Raw genomic sequence first — 14,703 nt, forward strand, 5'->3', positions numbered from 1 at the left:
CAAAGAAGAATAACAAATCCATGAGACACCACAATAAAGGACACCTGACGCTATTTATACTGAAAGATACACAGGGGTAATCGGCAGAAAACAATTGAGTAGGCAGGAATAAACTAACACAAATGAATTCAATTCTAATCAATAAACCCAAAGGCAGACAGACACCCTAAAAACAATAAAAGTTTAAAAAGATCATAAGAAGTCAAAACTGAGTCAGGACTCAGGACTATGATGGATACTCGGTGCTGGCATATCTGTTTGTAATGAAAGCTGTACCCATGGCTCCTAAAAGCCTTCCTCAAAGCCTACTTTAACTTATTCAAGTAAGCTAACCTGTCGGCTGTGAACACAGTGTGAGTTGTTAGAGAAGATACACAAAATACTTAATTACTTATTGTGGTAAAAAGGTAGGCCTATTTATTTTGAGTCTTAAATACTAATTGGTTTTTGTTTCAAATTTTATGAATAACAAACACACAAAATAAATAAAAGCATCAAGTCACAGTTATGAATCTGCTTTGGGTCAAAGGTTATTTGCCTGTAACCTTTGTATTTGTTGTACAAATTAGTACATTTGGTTACAGTCTGTTAGCTTTGGATAACTTTTCTGATTTCACATTTAAACACTACAGACCTTTTGCTGTGGCAACGCTTACACTGAATAACCAGCACATTACTGCACAAGTTAACAATTGTTGGGGCATGTGAGAACACCAAGAGAACATTATAAGGAATTTTGTGCTTTGTACTGTGTGTCTATGTGTGTGTGCAGGGGCCGCAATGTTCCAGCAAGAGTTTAAAAAAACTTTCCTGATACAAACAGGGGAACTCACTTAAAACAAAACAAAACTGTGCATAACAAATACATAAACAACATCAAGTTACAAACTGGCTTTATTTATGACAGCACAATATATGAGTGCAGATCACCATGTAACAAAAGTTACACATTCATTAGTCAAGATTCATAATATAATAAAGAAAATGATTTAAAATGTTGTTTATGTGGTATGGCTTTAGCAGTGTGCCATGTGAAACATAAACAAGTAACAATCTTTTAGTGATTTTAACCATAATATATACTTTAAAAAGTGTTATTCACAGTCTCATTCCTTCTTCCAGCAGAGGTCAGCCTGTAGTAACGATACAAACAGCACACTCCGCAGTCTGACTGATTATTTAAAAAATATAAAACACTCTTCAGTGCTCAAAGCATGTGTTTGAGGTTAGATGTTGCTCTAATTCAGTTTTAAGAAAGCAGAGAGTAAAATACTTCAGCAGTTTTTAAACTTAGCAATACATCAACTCTCATTAACTGAGTTCATGTATTGCTTCATTGTCTTTAAAACTTAACATTTTTGTACCAAATCTGTTCACAGCTTAAAATCTAGACCTTTGAGACCCTAAAAAGGCAGTCAAATATATATATGATAACCTTTTCAAAGCATCATTAACAGCTGGAAAAATGTGTTTTCTGACTGTGACAGTACAGAAACAATTGTAGTGAAGAACTATATACACTCATCATAGGCATGAATGTCATGGTAATTTTGAGCTTTTAATGATTTCTTTGAACTAGACTTTTTAATGGGTGGAATGACTTTTACAGCGTCTTTTATGACTTAAAAAAATATTTAGGTGCACAAGGGACTAATAAAGGTTATCTCATCTTAAGTTTGAATTTACTTTGGATTTTCTCTAATCCACAAGTCAAAAGTATATGTACAGGCTCAAATATATAGACAGACAGATGTACAATCCCCCTCCTCCCCTCCAAATGCCTCCGATGCCCGTCCTTTCTGTTGTATGGTGTGTTCATGTGCTCTCAGTGTTGCTGTGTTTTTTCTGTTCTCAAACTGCCTGTAGGAGCTCAGTCTGGGTGGAGTTCTTTTTTCTCCCTGTCTTCCCAATGTGATGTATGTGAAATATATGTACAGTTGGAAGGGGTCAATTTTCACGGCATATATTGCTTTAAAGTTGCCACCTAGTCACTTGTGGACATTTCAGGTCCTGGTTGCCTAGGTGACCCACTACTTTATTTATGTCAATCAACAGTATTCTTCACTGTCATTGGTAGATGTCTAATGACCAAAAATCCCAAATATTCTAATGAAACATGTATGCTGTGTAATCATCCCACCCATTAAAATCTCGAATTCAAAGAAATCATTAAAGGCCCTAAATTACAGAGACACACATGCCCACGATGAGTACATGTAAACCTCTGATCACAACTGTATCTACTTCAGTTTTTCCTCCCTGCTCACTCTTCTGGTACTTCTTCTATAATAACTTCTTGCTAAAATCTGGTGTGTGATCACAACGTGGCATTAAGCGACTGAGCCACAGATAAGTGCGCATTGGTCACAAGAGCAGACTTGTTAAATGGGAGAGCCCATTCAGGGTAAGTATTCAAATTAAACATGGCAATGCCCCACGTATTCATTGCCAGAGTGACTGACAGGATACCCAGGATGTTCATCACAAAGCCAGTTTTCACCTGAGGAACCAGAAATGGAAAACATAAGCTGTAATTTTGTGTAATATTTACAACGTCAAGAGCCAATGAGGATCTTACCATGTCTTTCACCATAAGGTGTCCAGATGCAAAGGCAATTGAGTTGGGTGGTGTGGACACTGGCAGCATGAAGGCGTATGAACATCCTACTGTGGCAGGTATCATGAAGTACAGAGGGTTCACTGAGACATTAATAGCCTGTGGAGGGAAAAGATGTTTATGACAGGATGTATAAAAAGGCCCATTATGCTTATTCAGAGTGAAAATCCAGAATCTTAAATTTAAAGTACAGTAAGGGGACAAAGGTGAAAAGAACATTCATTATCATTTGGCAAAGGCAGCAAAATACAGAAGCATAAAAGTTTTATATACTTCATTTTGGAGCAATACATTGCAAAAACAGATAATACAGGAGTTGGGTTTGCATGGCTCTCTGGAGTCCAATTAACATTTAATATACAAAATTAATTTAAAAAAATTAAGAAACTAATTAAGAAACGAATATGGGCTGTAAATGCAATAACGGTCAATCAGTCAATTCTTTTATTGTGTGCTTTAGGACCCTAGCCTACAAATTGTTTAAATCCTAAAGCCTTAATCATCACTGACTACATTTCTGAAAAATCATGTTACAGTACTGATATGAACTAACTATGTACAGAATAGTTATTTTTATTTTTTTTATTAAATGCTAGTGTTAACGTGATCACATGTTCACTCTATATAATTATAGACTGTATATCAAGATGGAGGCAACTTTGCTAGTTACAAAACAATTGTATTGGGATCTGTGTGAAAATGGATGTTTGTCTCCCTCGATCTATAAACTATTTTAACACTTTGTTGATGGGTTTGTGGTCTTAATCACTAGTTTTAAGTCTTATTGTCAGCGCCACCCATTGTTTGTAACTTCCAGTTTCAAAACAAGATGATGATGGCCAAAATACTCAGCTCAAGGATGGGAATTCAGTAACCAGTTAAATAACAAATAATAACACCACTAATGAAGGTACTGCAGAATGGGAGAAAAATAAAAATATAGGAAATGCCATTCACTTGTTAGCTCCAGAAGATAAACTAAATTATTATTTTAGCGCGTGTACAACTTCAAATACAGTAAAAGCAAAATGTGTGTTGTGCCTGTTTGTGTTTGTAATAACAGCTTAGTATCCTAAAGTTTAAACCTAGCCTATACAATTACATGCTATTAAGTGGTTATTCTTCCTGTGTAGCCATTGTCTTGGAGTACTTAAGCTCCAGATAATAATTGTCTAACAACAGTTAATGTCCAACAGTCTACAAACATAAGAACATCTATTGCAAAAGTTTAACAAGACCACTAAACCTCTGAGTGACATAAAGGACAAGGTCGACAGCAAAACGTGTTCACCCTTCACTTTGACTTCTTTATCTTGTAAGACAGTCGTCCAGTTTGTTTCCCTGATGGTCATCTGTGTCAGTTTGATTGCACTGACATGGTGCAATGAGTTTGTACCTCACACAGGTAAACTGATATGTGAAGATATTTTTCTCAGCTAAAATATAACACAGGAATAAAAAAAATAATCTGATGATATACTGTACTTTCACTTTAATTTCGCATACAGTCTAAAACTGTATGCAAAATTTTATATATTTAGGTTGAAGACCAGCCTTACCAGTTCAGCAATGACAGGTAAAAATATGATAATGGTGGCAGTGTTACTGGCAAACTCAGTGAAACAAGCCAGGAAAGCAGTGATCAACATCACAGCTGCAGCAGGAGGGACTTGAGCCAAAGGCTGGAGGTGGCCTCCCATCCAGGACGCGAGTCCAGACTCCTGCAGAATGCCACGTGACAGAGGTGAAAGGTTGAAGATCAAATAACAATATAAGAAACCAAAACAGAGAACTTGAATCAAACAAAGCACTGACAACCGAAGGAGAGCAGAGACACGTTTTAATAAACAGACTTAGTAGACTTTAATTTCCTCCATTTCCACTCTAAACTATAGAGGTTTAAAGAAACATTAGTAAGCAAACTGAAAATAACAGCTTCCTTTAGTATTTTGGGGGAAATGGTCCCAAAATATTTGCTAAAAAGTTGGCTGCCACCATAGGCACCACATAGCAGTTTTAACTTAGCACAGAGACAGGAAACATTGTTGATGTATTATATGTATTACATACATATTATATGTAACATCTTTACCTCACAAGCTTTGGCCATGGCAAAGCCGCCTCCAAGCAGCATAATGATATTCCAAGGAACCGATTCCTGGGCTTTTTTCCAGGAAAGGAGAGGCACATAAGGAGTGTTTAGAGCTGAGGAAAAATGTGAGATAAAACAATTAGAAAATGTTTATCATGTGTAGAAAAATGTAAAGGCTGTTGTGCACCGATACAATGTGAGATTAAAATCCTTAAACTTAATTGTTAACCTTATAATGAGTAGTAAAAGATTCTGCCTCAGTATAACATCTCCATTCCTTACTTTATTTCTATTTTCCTTTTTTAGTTGCTTTGTCTTTATCTTGTAAAAAGTTTGACTTGACCCGGAGAGCTCTGCACAAGAATTCCAGTGTGCATGGACTGTTGGTCCTGTGCTCAAATGGCAAATAAAAATCTTGAATCTTAAAGAGGCGGAAGAAGTATCTCTGGGTTTAGGGTTGTGGTGAAGAACACGTTAACATATGGATGAGTTGAAAATCAAACTACTACCAAACTGCTTAGCAGCAAACCATATAGTCTACCATATAATATATTTGGCATGTTAACATACACATTTTAGTGCTTTCTACCAAATATTCTTTTGTAGTTTTACCATATTTTTGTATTTATTTGCTCTATTTTTAGTTTAATGAGCTAAAAGTCCTACTCTGTTTGACATAGAGTGAACCCACTCTATTCGAATAATGTGACCCTCAGTGACAGATGAACCACATGGCTTGCTTTCTTTTCCAGCATCAAGTTGTTTATTTGACCAGCTGAACATAACATAAGCATTCACTCACACACACGCACACATACACACACATACACACACGCTTCTCCGTTTTAGTGGATGCTGATTCGCATTTGTATTCACATTTTGGAGTTAACCAAATCAATAAAATGATTTCCATAAGACATTTTTTTTGTCCACCAAGACAAAAAGATTCACCAGAATTTGATTATTAAATGGACGTTTCAGGCATGTAGCTACAACACGAGTAATCCAAAATACAAGTACACAAACACACAAAGAAAAAAACCCAAAGTGTGTCCACATAGCTTTAAGAGATTATTCTAATCACAGAAACAGAGAAACTACAGTCTCACTTTCAGACGGGAACTTTCCTCAGACTCTCTAATCTATATTATTAACATTCCTCAGCTTAATTTCTGTGTTTTGCAAAAGCTGTTCTAGAAACAGAGACACAGAATCTTTGAATTTTCCACAAATATCTGGTCTTAGATATTAACTTTTGACTTATCAAAGTTGTAATATTGCGACAGAAAATCCTATATATGGTAACAAATAGAACTGAAATGAGACAATGATGCCTCATAAATGGCATTTTAGCAGATATGCTATCACTAACCTTGAGGGTCGGACCACCATCTCAGGGAAGGCTTTTGTGAAGGAAAAAAGAACAGTATAGACACAATGATGACACCGGTGACTGCATCCGAAACGTACCTGAAGGACAGCAAGACGAGCACAAAATTGAAATGGACACCTAATAGAGCACAGAACCAGAATACAATGTGCTAGCTTTCATACAAGGTTTTAAAAGTCAGCTTCTCTTACCCTTTTTTAAAAAACACAGACCAGCCGGTCACAAACTTTGGATCCCTTGTGAAGAGGAGAACGGCAAACAGTACAAAAAAGAAAGAGATGGCTCCCTCTGCAAAGCTGAAAGCATGAATGCAGAATAAGAGTAAGTCAAAGACTATGTCCTAGAAAGTTTACATCCAGCATCTATTGCATGAGATTTCAAGACATACACGAGTCCTCACTTTATGGGCCCTAGTTTTCTGTAATCTTCCTTTATCAGTGCCTTGGCTCTGGCTTCTGCCTGGGTTCTCCTGTCTTGTTTTGTGATGCACAATCTGCAAAAAATTGAACACATAATGTAAACATTGGCTTTCATAAAATAAAGACCTTACTCATGGAATGGTCCAGTTTTTGTATCCTGTAATGCTGATGGTGTTATTGAAAAATTTAGCAAGAAAAGATACACAACCTTGTATTCAATCCTCCGTAGAGAAATGCAATCCATAGCCATCCCAAAAACAGGAAGAGGAGCATGAGTGGGAAAGCAAATGCAAACCAAGAGCCAAAATTGATAAGATCACAGTCTGGAAAGTAGCTGTGAAAGACAAAATTATAACTGTTAAACACACTGAAACATATCACTTCTGTGTCTGAATCAGCATTGTTTAAATGCTACACAAAAACAAAAGAGTTACCTTTTCAGCTGTCCAATCAGAATGAGGTTAGGTGCCGTGCCCGTCAGTGTGGCGGTTCCTCCGATACTGGCAGCATAAGGGATACAAATCAAAAACCCCTTCCAGACTTTGAGCTGATACTGCGCCTCTGCTCGGCTCTCCTCAGCTGTCCTCGGGTCCGTCAGTTCTGGTGTATCAGTCCTTTCAGAAGCATTATTTTACATAAAATGTGAATTATTACACAAACTTCAGAGTTTGCACAGCTGGATATTACTCTTTAGTTTGTATGGCAAAATGAATCCGCAAACTTCATATGTGTTGGCTTAGTTTTGTATTTCACAGTCTGTAAAATGTAAAGCTCAGTAATTAAAAAATAAATTTAACACAGACGAAGGGAATGATGCCTGCACTATGAAGCAGGATTTGGGGCTTAGAAGGGTTAGAAGGGTTACTTAAGGGTTAACCTTGTTGTGAAAGCCTGATTGAAAGCAGGTCATGTTCACAATCAGAGATCATCATGTACAAAATCACTGCCTCCATTCCTGAAAAATGCACAGGCTTCAGTGCTTCGGTAACAGCATGTTCTAGGACTAGAACATCTAAAGTTCTTTTCTTTCTATGATGAGCCTCAGTCAAGACAGGTCCTTTTTACCTGTTTGCTATAAGCAATTTAAAGCAACCGTATTGTTCTGTAAACCTAAACTATAGTACTACAACACTGAAACAGGGCACCTAAGCATAAGGCCAAGAAAATTTATCAATCTGAAATCTGTTTTTTGGTTTTCATCTGTTCATTACGGGTCAGTTAACACTGCCTGGGCTGAAGATGAAAAACTAAGGCAAAAACTCTTAGATGCACATGAAACAGCATCGCCTGCTAATTTAACAGAACATATTTATAGTTACAGTCAGGTCCTCATATTTTAATGACAGAATTATGTTACTTATAAGTCTGTTGACTTGCAAGGTCTGCATTTATATGACACTTTTTCAGTTTTGCATTCTACAGCACCGTCATATTCATGCAACACTTTTTAATACTACACTACTGTACAGAGCTTTTCTAATATTATAGTTTGTCTTTGCAGTTCTGCTGTAAGTAGACCTGTCCACATGTCTTCTGTCTGGCTGTGTATATGCCACTTCTGTCATATAACACCACAAAAACGTGAACATCACACCACTCTCTCATCTAACGTGATATCAGGGTAAATGATGCTAGAGAGGAAAATATATCCTGGGTATTTTAAACTTGCCTTATATTCATAGCACTAGCACCTGGATAGTTTCTTGGATTTTGTTGCCATTAGAACTACATCTACCTCATTTCCAGTCTTCGCAGTAAGCTGTCACAGTCCTGGGTCATTTTGACCCAGCATTTTCAGTTCTTATATTCCTTTGTATTATGGTTTGTATTCTGATCCTTTTGTCATGCTTTGTTTATTAGTATTATTCTATGTTTCAGTTATTCTTTGTGAGCGATTAGTTCTTAGGTTGAGTCTCTCGTTCAGTATAAGTTCAGTTCAGTGTCAAGTCTGTGTCTGTTTCTTGTTTTCCATTTTATTGTGAAAGGTTGATCCTCATCTCAGTGTGTCTAGCTTTGCTCCTCGTGTCTCGTTACCCCAAACCCTCCCAGCTGTGTCTCCCTCCTGTTTTCCATTCCCTGATTACTCCCCTGTGTATATAAGCCCTGTGTTTTCCTGTGTTCCCTATCGTGTTGTACCCTCAACTGGCTGTGTGATCTGTTTCTAGTGTTTTGTCTCCATTTTCCAGTGTTTCAGTCCTCGGTTCCTCTGTTCAGACTTTTGTCTTTTGGTGAGTTTAGTTAGTATGAGGTTTCTCCCAGCAATAAAGCTGCGCTTTAAGTTTCACTTCCGTGTCTGAGTTCTGCATTTTGGGTCCACCACTCCTGCTTGCTCGCCTGCCACACAGCCAACCATGACAGAACGACGCGACCACAAAATGGACCCAGTGGACTCACCTTTAGGCTGGGAGGAGGAGTTGCTAGAGCAGCTGTTGGATTATTGCCGGGCTGTAATTCATGCTGTGGACACTCCCAAGAGACTGATTCAGGTAGTGTTTTTTGATGATTTCCTGTCAACTACAAGTTTTCCCCCGAGTTTTCCAGACATCAGTGAGCTGTCTCGAATCATAACAGAACTAAGAGCGAGGCTCTGTTTTGGATTATTTGGCATTGGTGGCCCCGGCAAAGTAGACTCAGCCACCCTCTTAGAAACCCTCGCTGCTTGGTATTCTCAGTCTTTAACCCTGCCATCAATTCAATCATCTTTCCAGTCCATAGCTCAGTCACTAGCTCAAGCCCCTGTAGCTCAGCTAGCCGCCCGGCCTGCTAAACCTCCATCACAATCATTACTGCTGCCTGCAGCTCAGTAACCAGTGTCATCTGCTCTCTTGCTCTCAGCTCAGTTACCTGCCCAGCAGCCACCTTCTGCTCAGTTAGCTGCTCAGTCGCCACCTTCGGCTCAGTTTCCAGTGTCCCCGTTGCCTGTAGCCCAGTTACCCGCCTGGCCGCCAGTGCAGTCATCTACTCCATCACCTACTCCACTCTCACCACAACAGTTTCAACGGCCACCAGTTCAGACTTCAATTCAGTCCCCTAGCCTGCTGTACTCTCACCCACCTGGTCAACCAGTGGTCTCAATGACCTCTGGCCCTGCATCTACCTCATACGCTGGGGCTTCTGGAGAGCCTGCCCAGCTGTCACCCTCTGCTAAAGGGTCCAAGGGATCCGTCCAGCCTGTTGCGCCGCCGCCTGCAGCGCCTTCGTCTCCGGCTTCCACGCCGCCGCCTGCAGCGCCATTCTCATCTGGTCCTGCCTCAGAGCCTTCAGCTTCGCCCGGTCCAATGTACGTCCAGCCCCTCAACATCGCCGGCCGCCTTCCAGGCCACTGGCTGGGCGTCGTCGCCATCGTGGGCGGCCTCCGGACCAGCTCTGTCGTCGCCGCCGCCGCTGCCTTCCGCTACCTGTCGCCTCTGTCAGTGCACCCCAGGGTGGCTGTGGCTACAATGTAGCTTGCCATCACCAGTGTGTAAATGTGAATGGGTGGATGACTGGATATGTAAAGCGCTTTGGGGTCCTTAGGGACTAGTAATGCGCTCTTTTTTTTTTCTTTTTTTTTTTTTTTTTGGGTTGTATGGAAGCCCCAAACGCAATTTCATTGTTATTGACAATGACAATAAATAAATACTAAATACTATAAATATAGGCCATTTACCTTCCGCGGGGCCGTCCCCCTGAGTACCCTTTGTTTGACTTTTGTGCTGTCGGCTTCCTGAACCTTTTGATTAGTGGACTCATGGTAGACCCAGTGGGATTTGTTTTGAGTAATTCCTGTTCTTGGGCTCCTTGTGTTTTGTTTCTCTCTTGTTTTCTCGCTCTTGTTTCGTTTTTTTGTTTAGGGCTGTCAGAAGCCAGACCCTTTGGGGGGGGGGTACTGTACTGTCACAGTCCTGGGTCACTTTGACCCAGCATTTTCAGTTCTTATATTCCTTTGTAGTCTGATCCTTTTGTCATGCTTTGTTTATTAGTATTCTATGTTTCAGTTATTCTTTGTGAGCAATTAGTTCTTAGGTTGTGTCTCTCGTTCAGTGTCAAGTCTGTTTCTTTCTGTTTTATGGAGTCTCCTGCTCCAGTTTAGTATTTCTTTTCCAGTGTTTCAGTCCTCAGTTCCTCTGTTCAGACTTTTGTTTGTCTTTTGGTGAGTTTAGTTAGTACGAGGTTTTTCAATTTTCAGCAATAAAGCTGCGCTTTAAGTTTCACTTCAGTGTCTGAGTTCTGCATTTTGGGTCCACCACTCCTGCTTGCTTGCCTGCCACACAGCCAACCATGACATAAGCTAAGCAAAGCTCAACATCTATTGTTTGTGTAATGATTTAGCAAAGACATCAGAGGAGTGAAATGTCTTTAAAATAAAAATATAAAACAAAACACAAATGCTTCTTACCCTTCTGTTGCCATTATTTGTTTTTCTGTTGGCACTGAGGGCAGTGAATGCAGCTTTACAGTAGACTGACCTGCAAGAAAATAAATCAAATAGATTTTGACAGGGTTCAGGGTTACATGTGAAACTAACTTACTCAATCTTCAAAGTGTCCATGAGTTAAATTGTGAGTTTCAGCTCTTTTACAGTGGTGTACTTTTGTTTTATTTAATAGCTGACTTTGAGTCAACAAAGCCCCCTTAATCCATTACTACTTCAGGATTCACTAACTTGTTGTCAGACAGTGCATTGGAAACGCTGCACAAAGTTCACATATTAGATTATATATTAAAGGCTCTTGGGAACAATGCAACAATCATCTTTCAAGAATGAAACATATTTTGTGAAGAGACACAGTTGGATGATAAACGTTCAACCTGTCTTCATTCACTATTCATTCGAAGATGAAGTGTTTAATGTTCATTCGCCCCTGTCACAGCAATGCCCTTTGCTGCTTGAATGACTATGAAGACAATAAGACTGAATTAAACAATGTTTTGGTTCAGCCAAAAAAAGATTTAAAATTGGCCAAACGTTTTCTCTCACTCAAAGGATAATCACTTTCATTCAGTATATTAAGATGTAAATTTCAGAGAAAACCTTGATTTGTCATCAGTATAAGTTTGAAAACTGACAGCGTACCATTTATTATGGCACTCTCGTGATCCTCGACAGACTTGCACTTTTGTTTTAGGGTTTCCAGATCACCAAACAGGCTCTCCAGGATGGCATTTGCGATAGGGAGCATCATGGCTGTTGTGGCGGTGTTACTGAGCCACATGGACAGGAAGGATGAGGTCAGCATCATTCCCAGAATGAGCCTGGAAAAACAATTCAGTCCACAATCTTAAACTCTGTAAACAACCCTAAGTATGAAAATAAAAATATAATTAAATGTAGTTCTGTGCAAAAGATTCAGACATTTATGTTTTATTATTATATCCCTCCCTGTTGCAGAATTTTCTGAATTAACTAGCTACCATATTTTGTGACAATGTTATTTAAACAGACGTGAAAAGGACATGTAGGGTGACTTAGGTATTTCTGGACAGCACAGAGGTTCACAACACAGGGAAATAAAATAAGTTCCAGGTATTACTTAAAATGGGATAAATACAGAATCCTCATCAGCTTTAAACTGCCTTCTGATAAAGTTATTTTCTCACCAGGCTGGTTTTACTCCAACAATACTGAGGACCTTTAGGGCTATTCTGCGATGCAGGCCCCACTCCTCAATCGATGATGCCAACACAAGGCCGCTGAGGAAGAGAAAATTGGTCTCGATGAAGTACTGAGGGCAGATTTTTTTGGCTGGAAGAATTCCCAGTGTTGGGAAGAGGCAGACTGGAAGCATGGCTGTGACAGCAAGAGGGAGAGCCTCCGTGCACCAAAACATAGCCATGAGCACCACCACGTAAAGACATTTTCCCTCCTAAAAAGATCAGTAACATGTCAATAATATTTGTGCAATAATACAAAAAAACAGCTAAAAAACAAAGCAAAGACTTAACAAGAAAAAAGAAAGCAGATTACACGTTATGTTTTCAGTAACTTGTGTATCCTTCACATTATATGTGTTTCAGACAGACATTATTTTTTACATCGTTAACATGAAAGCATTAACATAGTAATCACTTTTTAGTTTTAGGTTTGCATTATTGACTCTTTGGCTGAATCAGATGATTCACGGAGTATGCACAGTGAAAATACTCCCAGCAAAAGCTTTATTGTGCTTAACCAAGAGTAAAAAGCATTGAGGTTGTAGTGACAGTAGAAGATGAGTGTTTTTAGCATTATTGACTAAATTTATTACTTAAAAAATCTCAGTTTATATAAGCATGTCTGTAAGTTTCTGATTAATCAAAACAAGTATAAAGATGGACCAAACCCTTTGCGAACTAGTCTGATTTTAAACATAAATCTCCTGCTTGCACCTGTGTTATGCATTTATAATAGGACAACCGTGCTTTCTGTGTGTAAGTTTTTTGGAAAACAGTGGGTGCATAACTGTGGCACAAAGAAATTCACTCACCTTCTCCGGTAGAGTAAAAAGTAAAGGCAGAAACACGAGCGGAGTGAGCACAAGGATTAGCTGTTTGTGGACGCACCACAGCTTCTTGGACAGTACAGATATTCTCATCCCTGGCTTGAAGTTGTGCTCAGTTTAGGAAACGTCCAGACTGGCTGAGAGCAACCTGTGAGGCAGCACTTTGAAGCCCGTGGCTGAGCACAGAGAAGATTAACCACACGCTTTGCTACAGGTTAACTCCTCCTGTGATGGTGTGTTAGTCGACTTACTGCCAAATTTCCCAATTGAATGGACTCTTGCATGACAGGAGTGAGGTATCTTCAGGGGCAGCGATGGAAATGTCACCGCTCATACGTTCATTTTAAAAAGTACACTGGAAACTGCCGGACTGCAAAAATAATAACCGCAGTAAAGTGAGCCGTCATTTGTGAGCCGCGGTCAAGCCAGCCGCTTCTTCTCCGCCGCATAAATTTCCTTGCGCTTTTACACAAGTCTTTACGGTAGCGCCTTTTCGCTTTATATCCCGATTGAAAGCCTAGACCCGCGCACCCGTGCACGCGCGCGAACAGTCGCACGCGCACACACACAAATTACAATGGAGATTTATGTCTGTGTCAAGCTCGTGTGTCTTAGTCTGTGTTTTAGTTTGGTGGCCTCTTGTCTCTTTCTTGTGTTGAGTCTTACTTCCACTGTCTTCTTATTCCCAATGTATCCCTGCTGTGTTACACAGCTGTCTCCAATTCCCCTAATCGCCATCCTATTTATACATTTTGCCAATCTCCCGGTCTGAAGTACAGTATTCTATTCAATTCTATTCTATTCTATTTATACAGGACCAAATCACAACAACAGTCACCTAAAGACACTTTATGTAAAAACACAACAATAATACAAAGAAAACCCCAACAATTTAAGTACCCCATATGTGCTAACATTTAGTGTGAGTGGGAAGGGAAAACTCCATTTGAAGAGGTAGAAACACCTGGCAGAAACAGGCTCAAGGAGAGACAGCCATCTAGTGTGACTGGCTGAGGTTGATGAAAAGGAGACAGGACAACATATACACTGTGCAAGAGATACATACTAACTAATGATTAAATGCAGAGAGGTGTATAAACACAGAACGAGCAAAGAAGGAAAAAATTCATACATGATGGGAAGCCCACAAGAGCCTAGGCTTATTGCAGCACAAATAAGGGAAGATTCAGGGTCACCTGATCCACTATAACTGTATTAATTGTCAAAACTGAGGGTTTTAATGCTAATCTCAAAAGCAGAGACGGGTGTTTGTCTTCTGAATTAATATAGAATAGAATAGAATAGAATAGAATAGAATAGAATAGAATAGAATTCAACTTTATTGTCTCTGCACATTTCACAGGTACAAGGCAACGAAATGCAGTTTGCATCCATCAAGAAGTGCTTTAGCCATGATATAGATATATTACAATATATATTAGCAATAATATAGGTATGTAAGTATATTACAGAAATGGGTCTATTATGGTATGTTACAATGTACACGGTATGAAGTATGTTATGAATATGCTATAACTATAAGTATGTACAGGCTGTAGTGAGTACAAGCTATGTACAGGCTATGAACAGGATATAAATATGAAAAACTATACAGAATATGAAAAAAAAACTATACAGAAATATGAGATATACAGCTATACAGAAATGTGAACTATGCAGGTTATAAACAGTTGTAGAATTAAAAATTATCGTATTGTACAGAA

General features: G+C 39.1%; 2 protein-coding genes and 1 long non-coding RNA gene across 3 annotated transcripts; 2 read left to right on the forward strand and 1 right to left on the reverse strand.

The window, feature by feature from the left end:
* Positions 1–876: 876 nt before the first annotated feature.
* Positions 877–13,424, reverse strand: slc13a3 (solute carrier family 13 member 3). The gene is made up of 13 exons (XM_080294723.1): positions 12,965–13,424; positions 12,099–12,364; positions 11,575–11,753; positions 10,897–10,966; positions 6,953–7,132; positions 6,727–6,852; positions 6,500–6,592; positions 6,291–6,395; positions 6,082–6,179; positions 4,710–4,822; positions 4,177–4,338; positions 2,579–2,716; positions 877–2,500 (listed from the first exon to the last, which is right to left on the reverse strand). The coding sequence occupies exons 1-13, from the start codon at positions 13,070–13,072 to the stop codon at positions 2,318–2,320; spliced, it is 1,821 nt and encodes a 606-aa protein (XP_080150849.1). The 5' UTR covers positions 13,073–13,424; the 3' UTR covers positions 877–2,317.
* Positions 8,354–10,711, forward strand: LOC145422859 (uncharacterized). Its single transcript, XR_013904067.1, has 2 exons — positions 8,354–8,424; positions 10,524–10,711. It is a non-coding gene; the product is annotated as an uncharacterized LOC145422859 (long non-coding RNA).
* LOC145422858 (uncharacterized) lies at positions 8,534–10,711 on the forward strand. Its single transcript, XM_080294724.1, has 2 exons — positions 8,534–9,004; positions 9,354–10,711. The coding sequence occupies exon 2, from the start codon at positions 9,593–9,595 to the stop codon at positions 9,962–9,964; it is 372 nt and encodes a 123-aa protein (XP_080150850.1). The 5' UTR covers positions 8,534–9,004; positions 9,354–9,592; the 3' UTR covers positions 9,965–10,711.
* Positions 13,425–14,703: the final 1,279 nt, after the last annotated feature.

This window comes from Astatotilapia calliptera, chromosome 20 (genome assembly GCF_964374335.1).
Source record: "Astatotilapia calliptera chromosome 20, fAstCal68.1, whole genome shotgun sequence".
NCBI lineage: Eukaryota > Metazoa > Chordata > Actinopteri > Cichliformes > Cichlidae > Astatotilapia > Astatotilapia calliptera.

What these genes read in the sequence shown, in the direction of transcription:
- LOC145422858 (XM_080294724.1), top strand. Translation starts at nt 9,593, where the DNA reads ATGACCTCTGGCCCTGCATCTACCTCATACGCTGGGGCTTCTGGAGAG.
- slc13a3 (XM_080294723.1), bottom strand. Translation starts at nt 13,072, where the DNA reads ATGAGAATATCTGTACTGTCCAAGAAGCTGTGGTGCGTCCACAAACAG. An exon ending in AGAAAACTAGGGCCCATAAA is followed by an intron (nt 6,396 to 6,499) that starts GTGAGGACTCGT and finishes TCATGCTTTCAG; the next exon opens with CTTTGCAGAGGGAGCCATCT. An exon ending in ACCTTATGGTGAAAGACATG is followed by an intron (nt 2,501 to 2,578) that starts GTAAGATCCTCA and finishes CTGGTTCCTCAG; the next exon opens with GTGAAAACTGGCTTTGTGAT.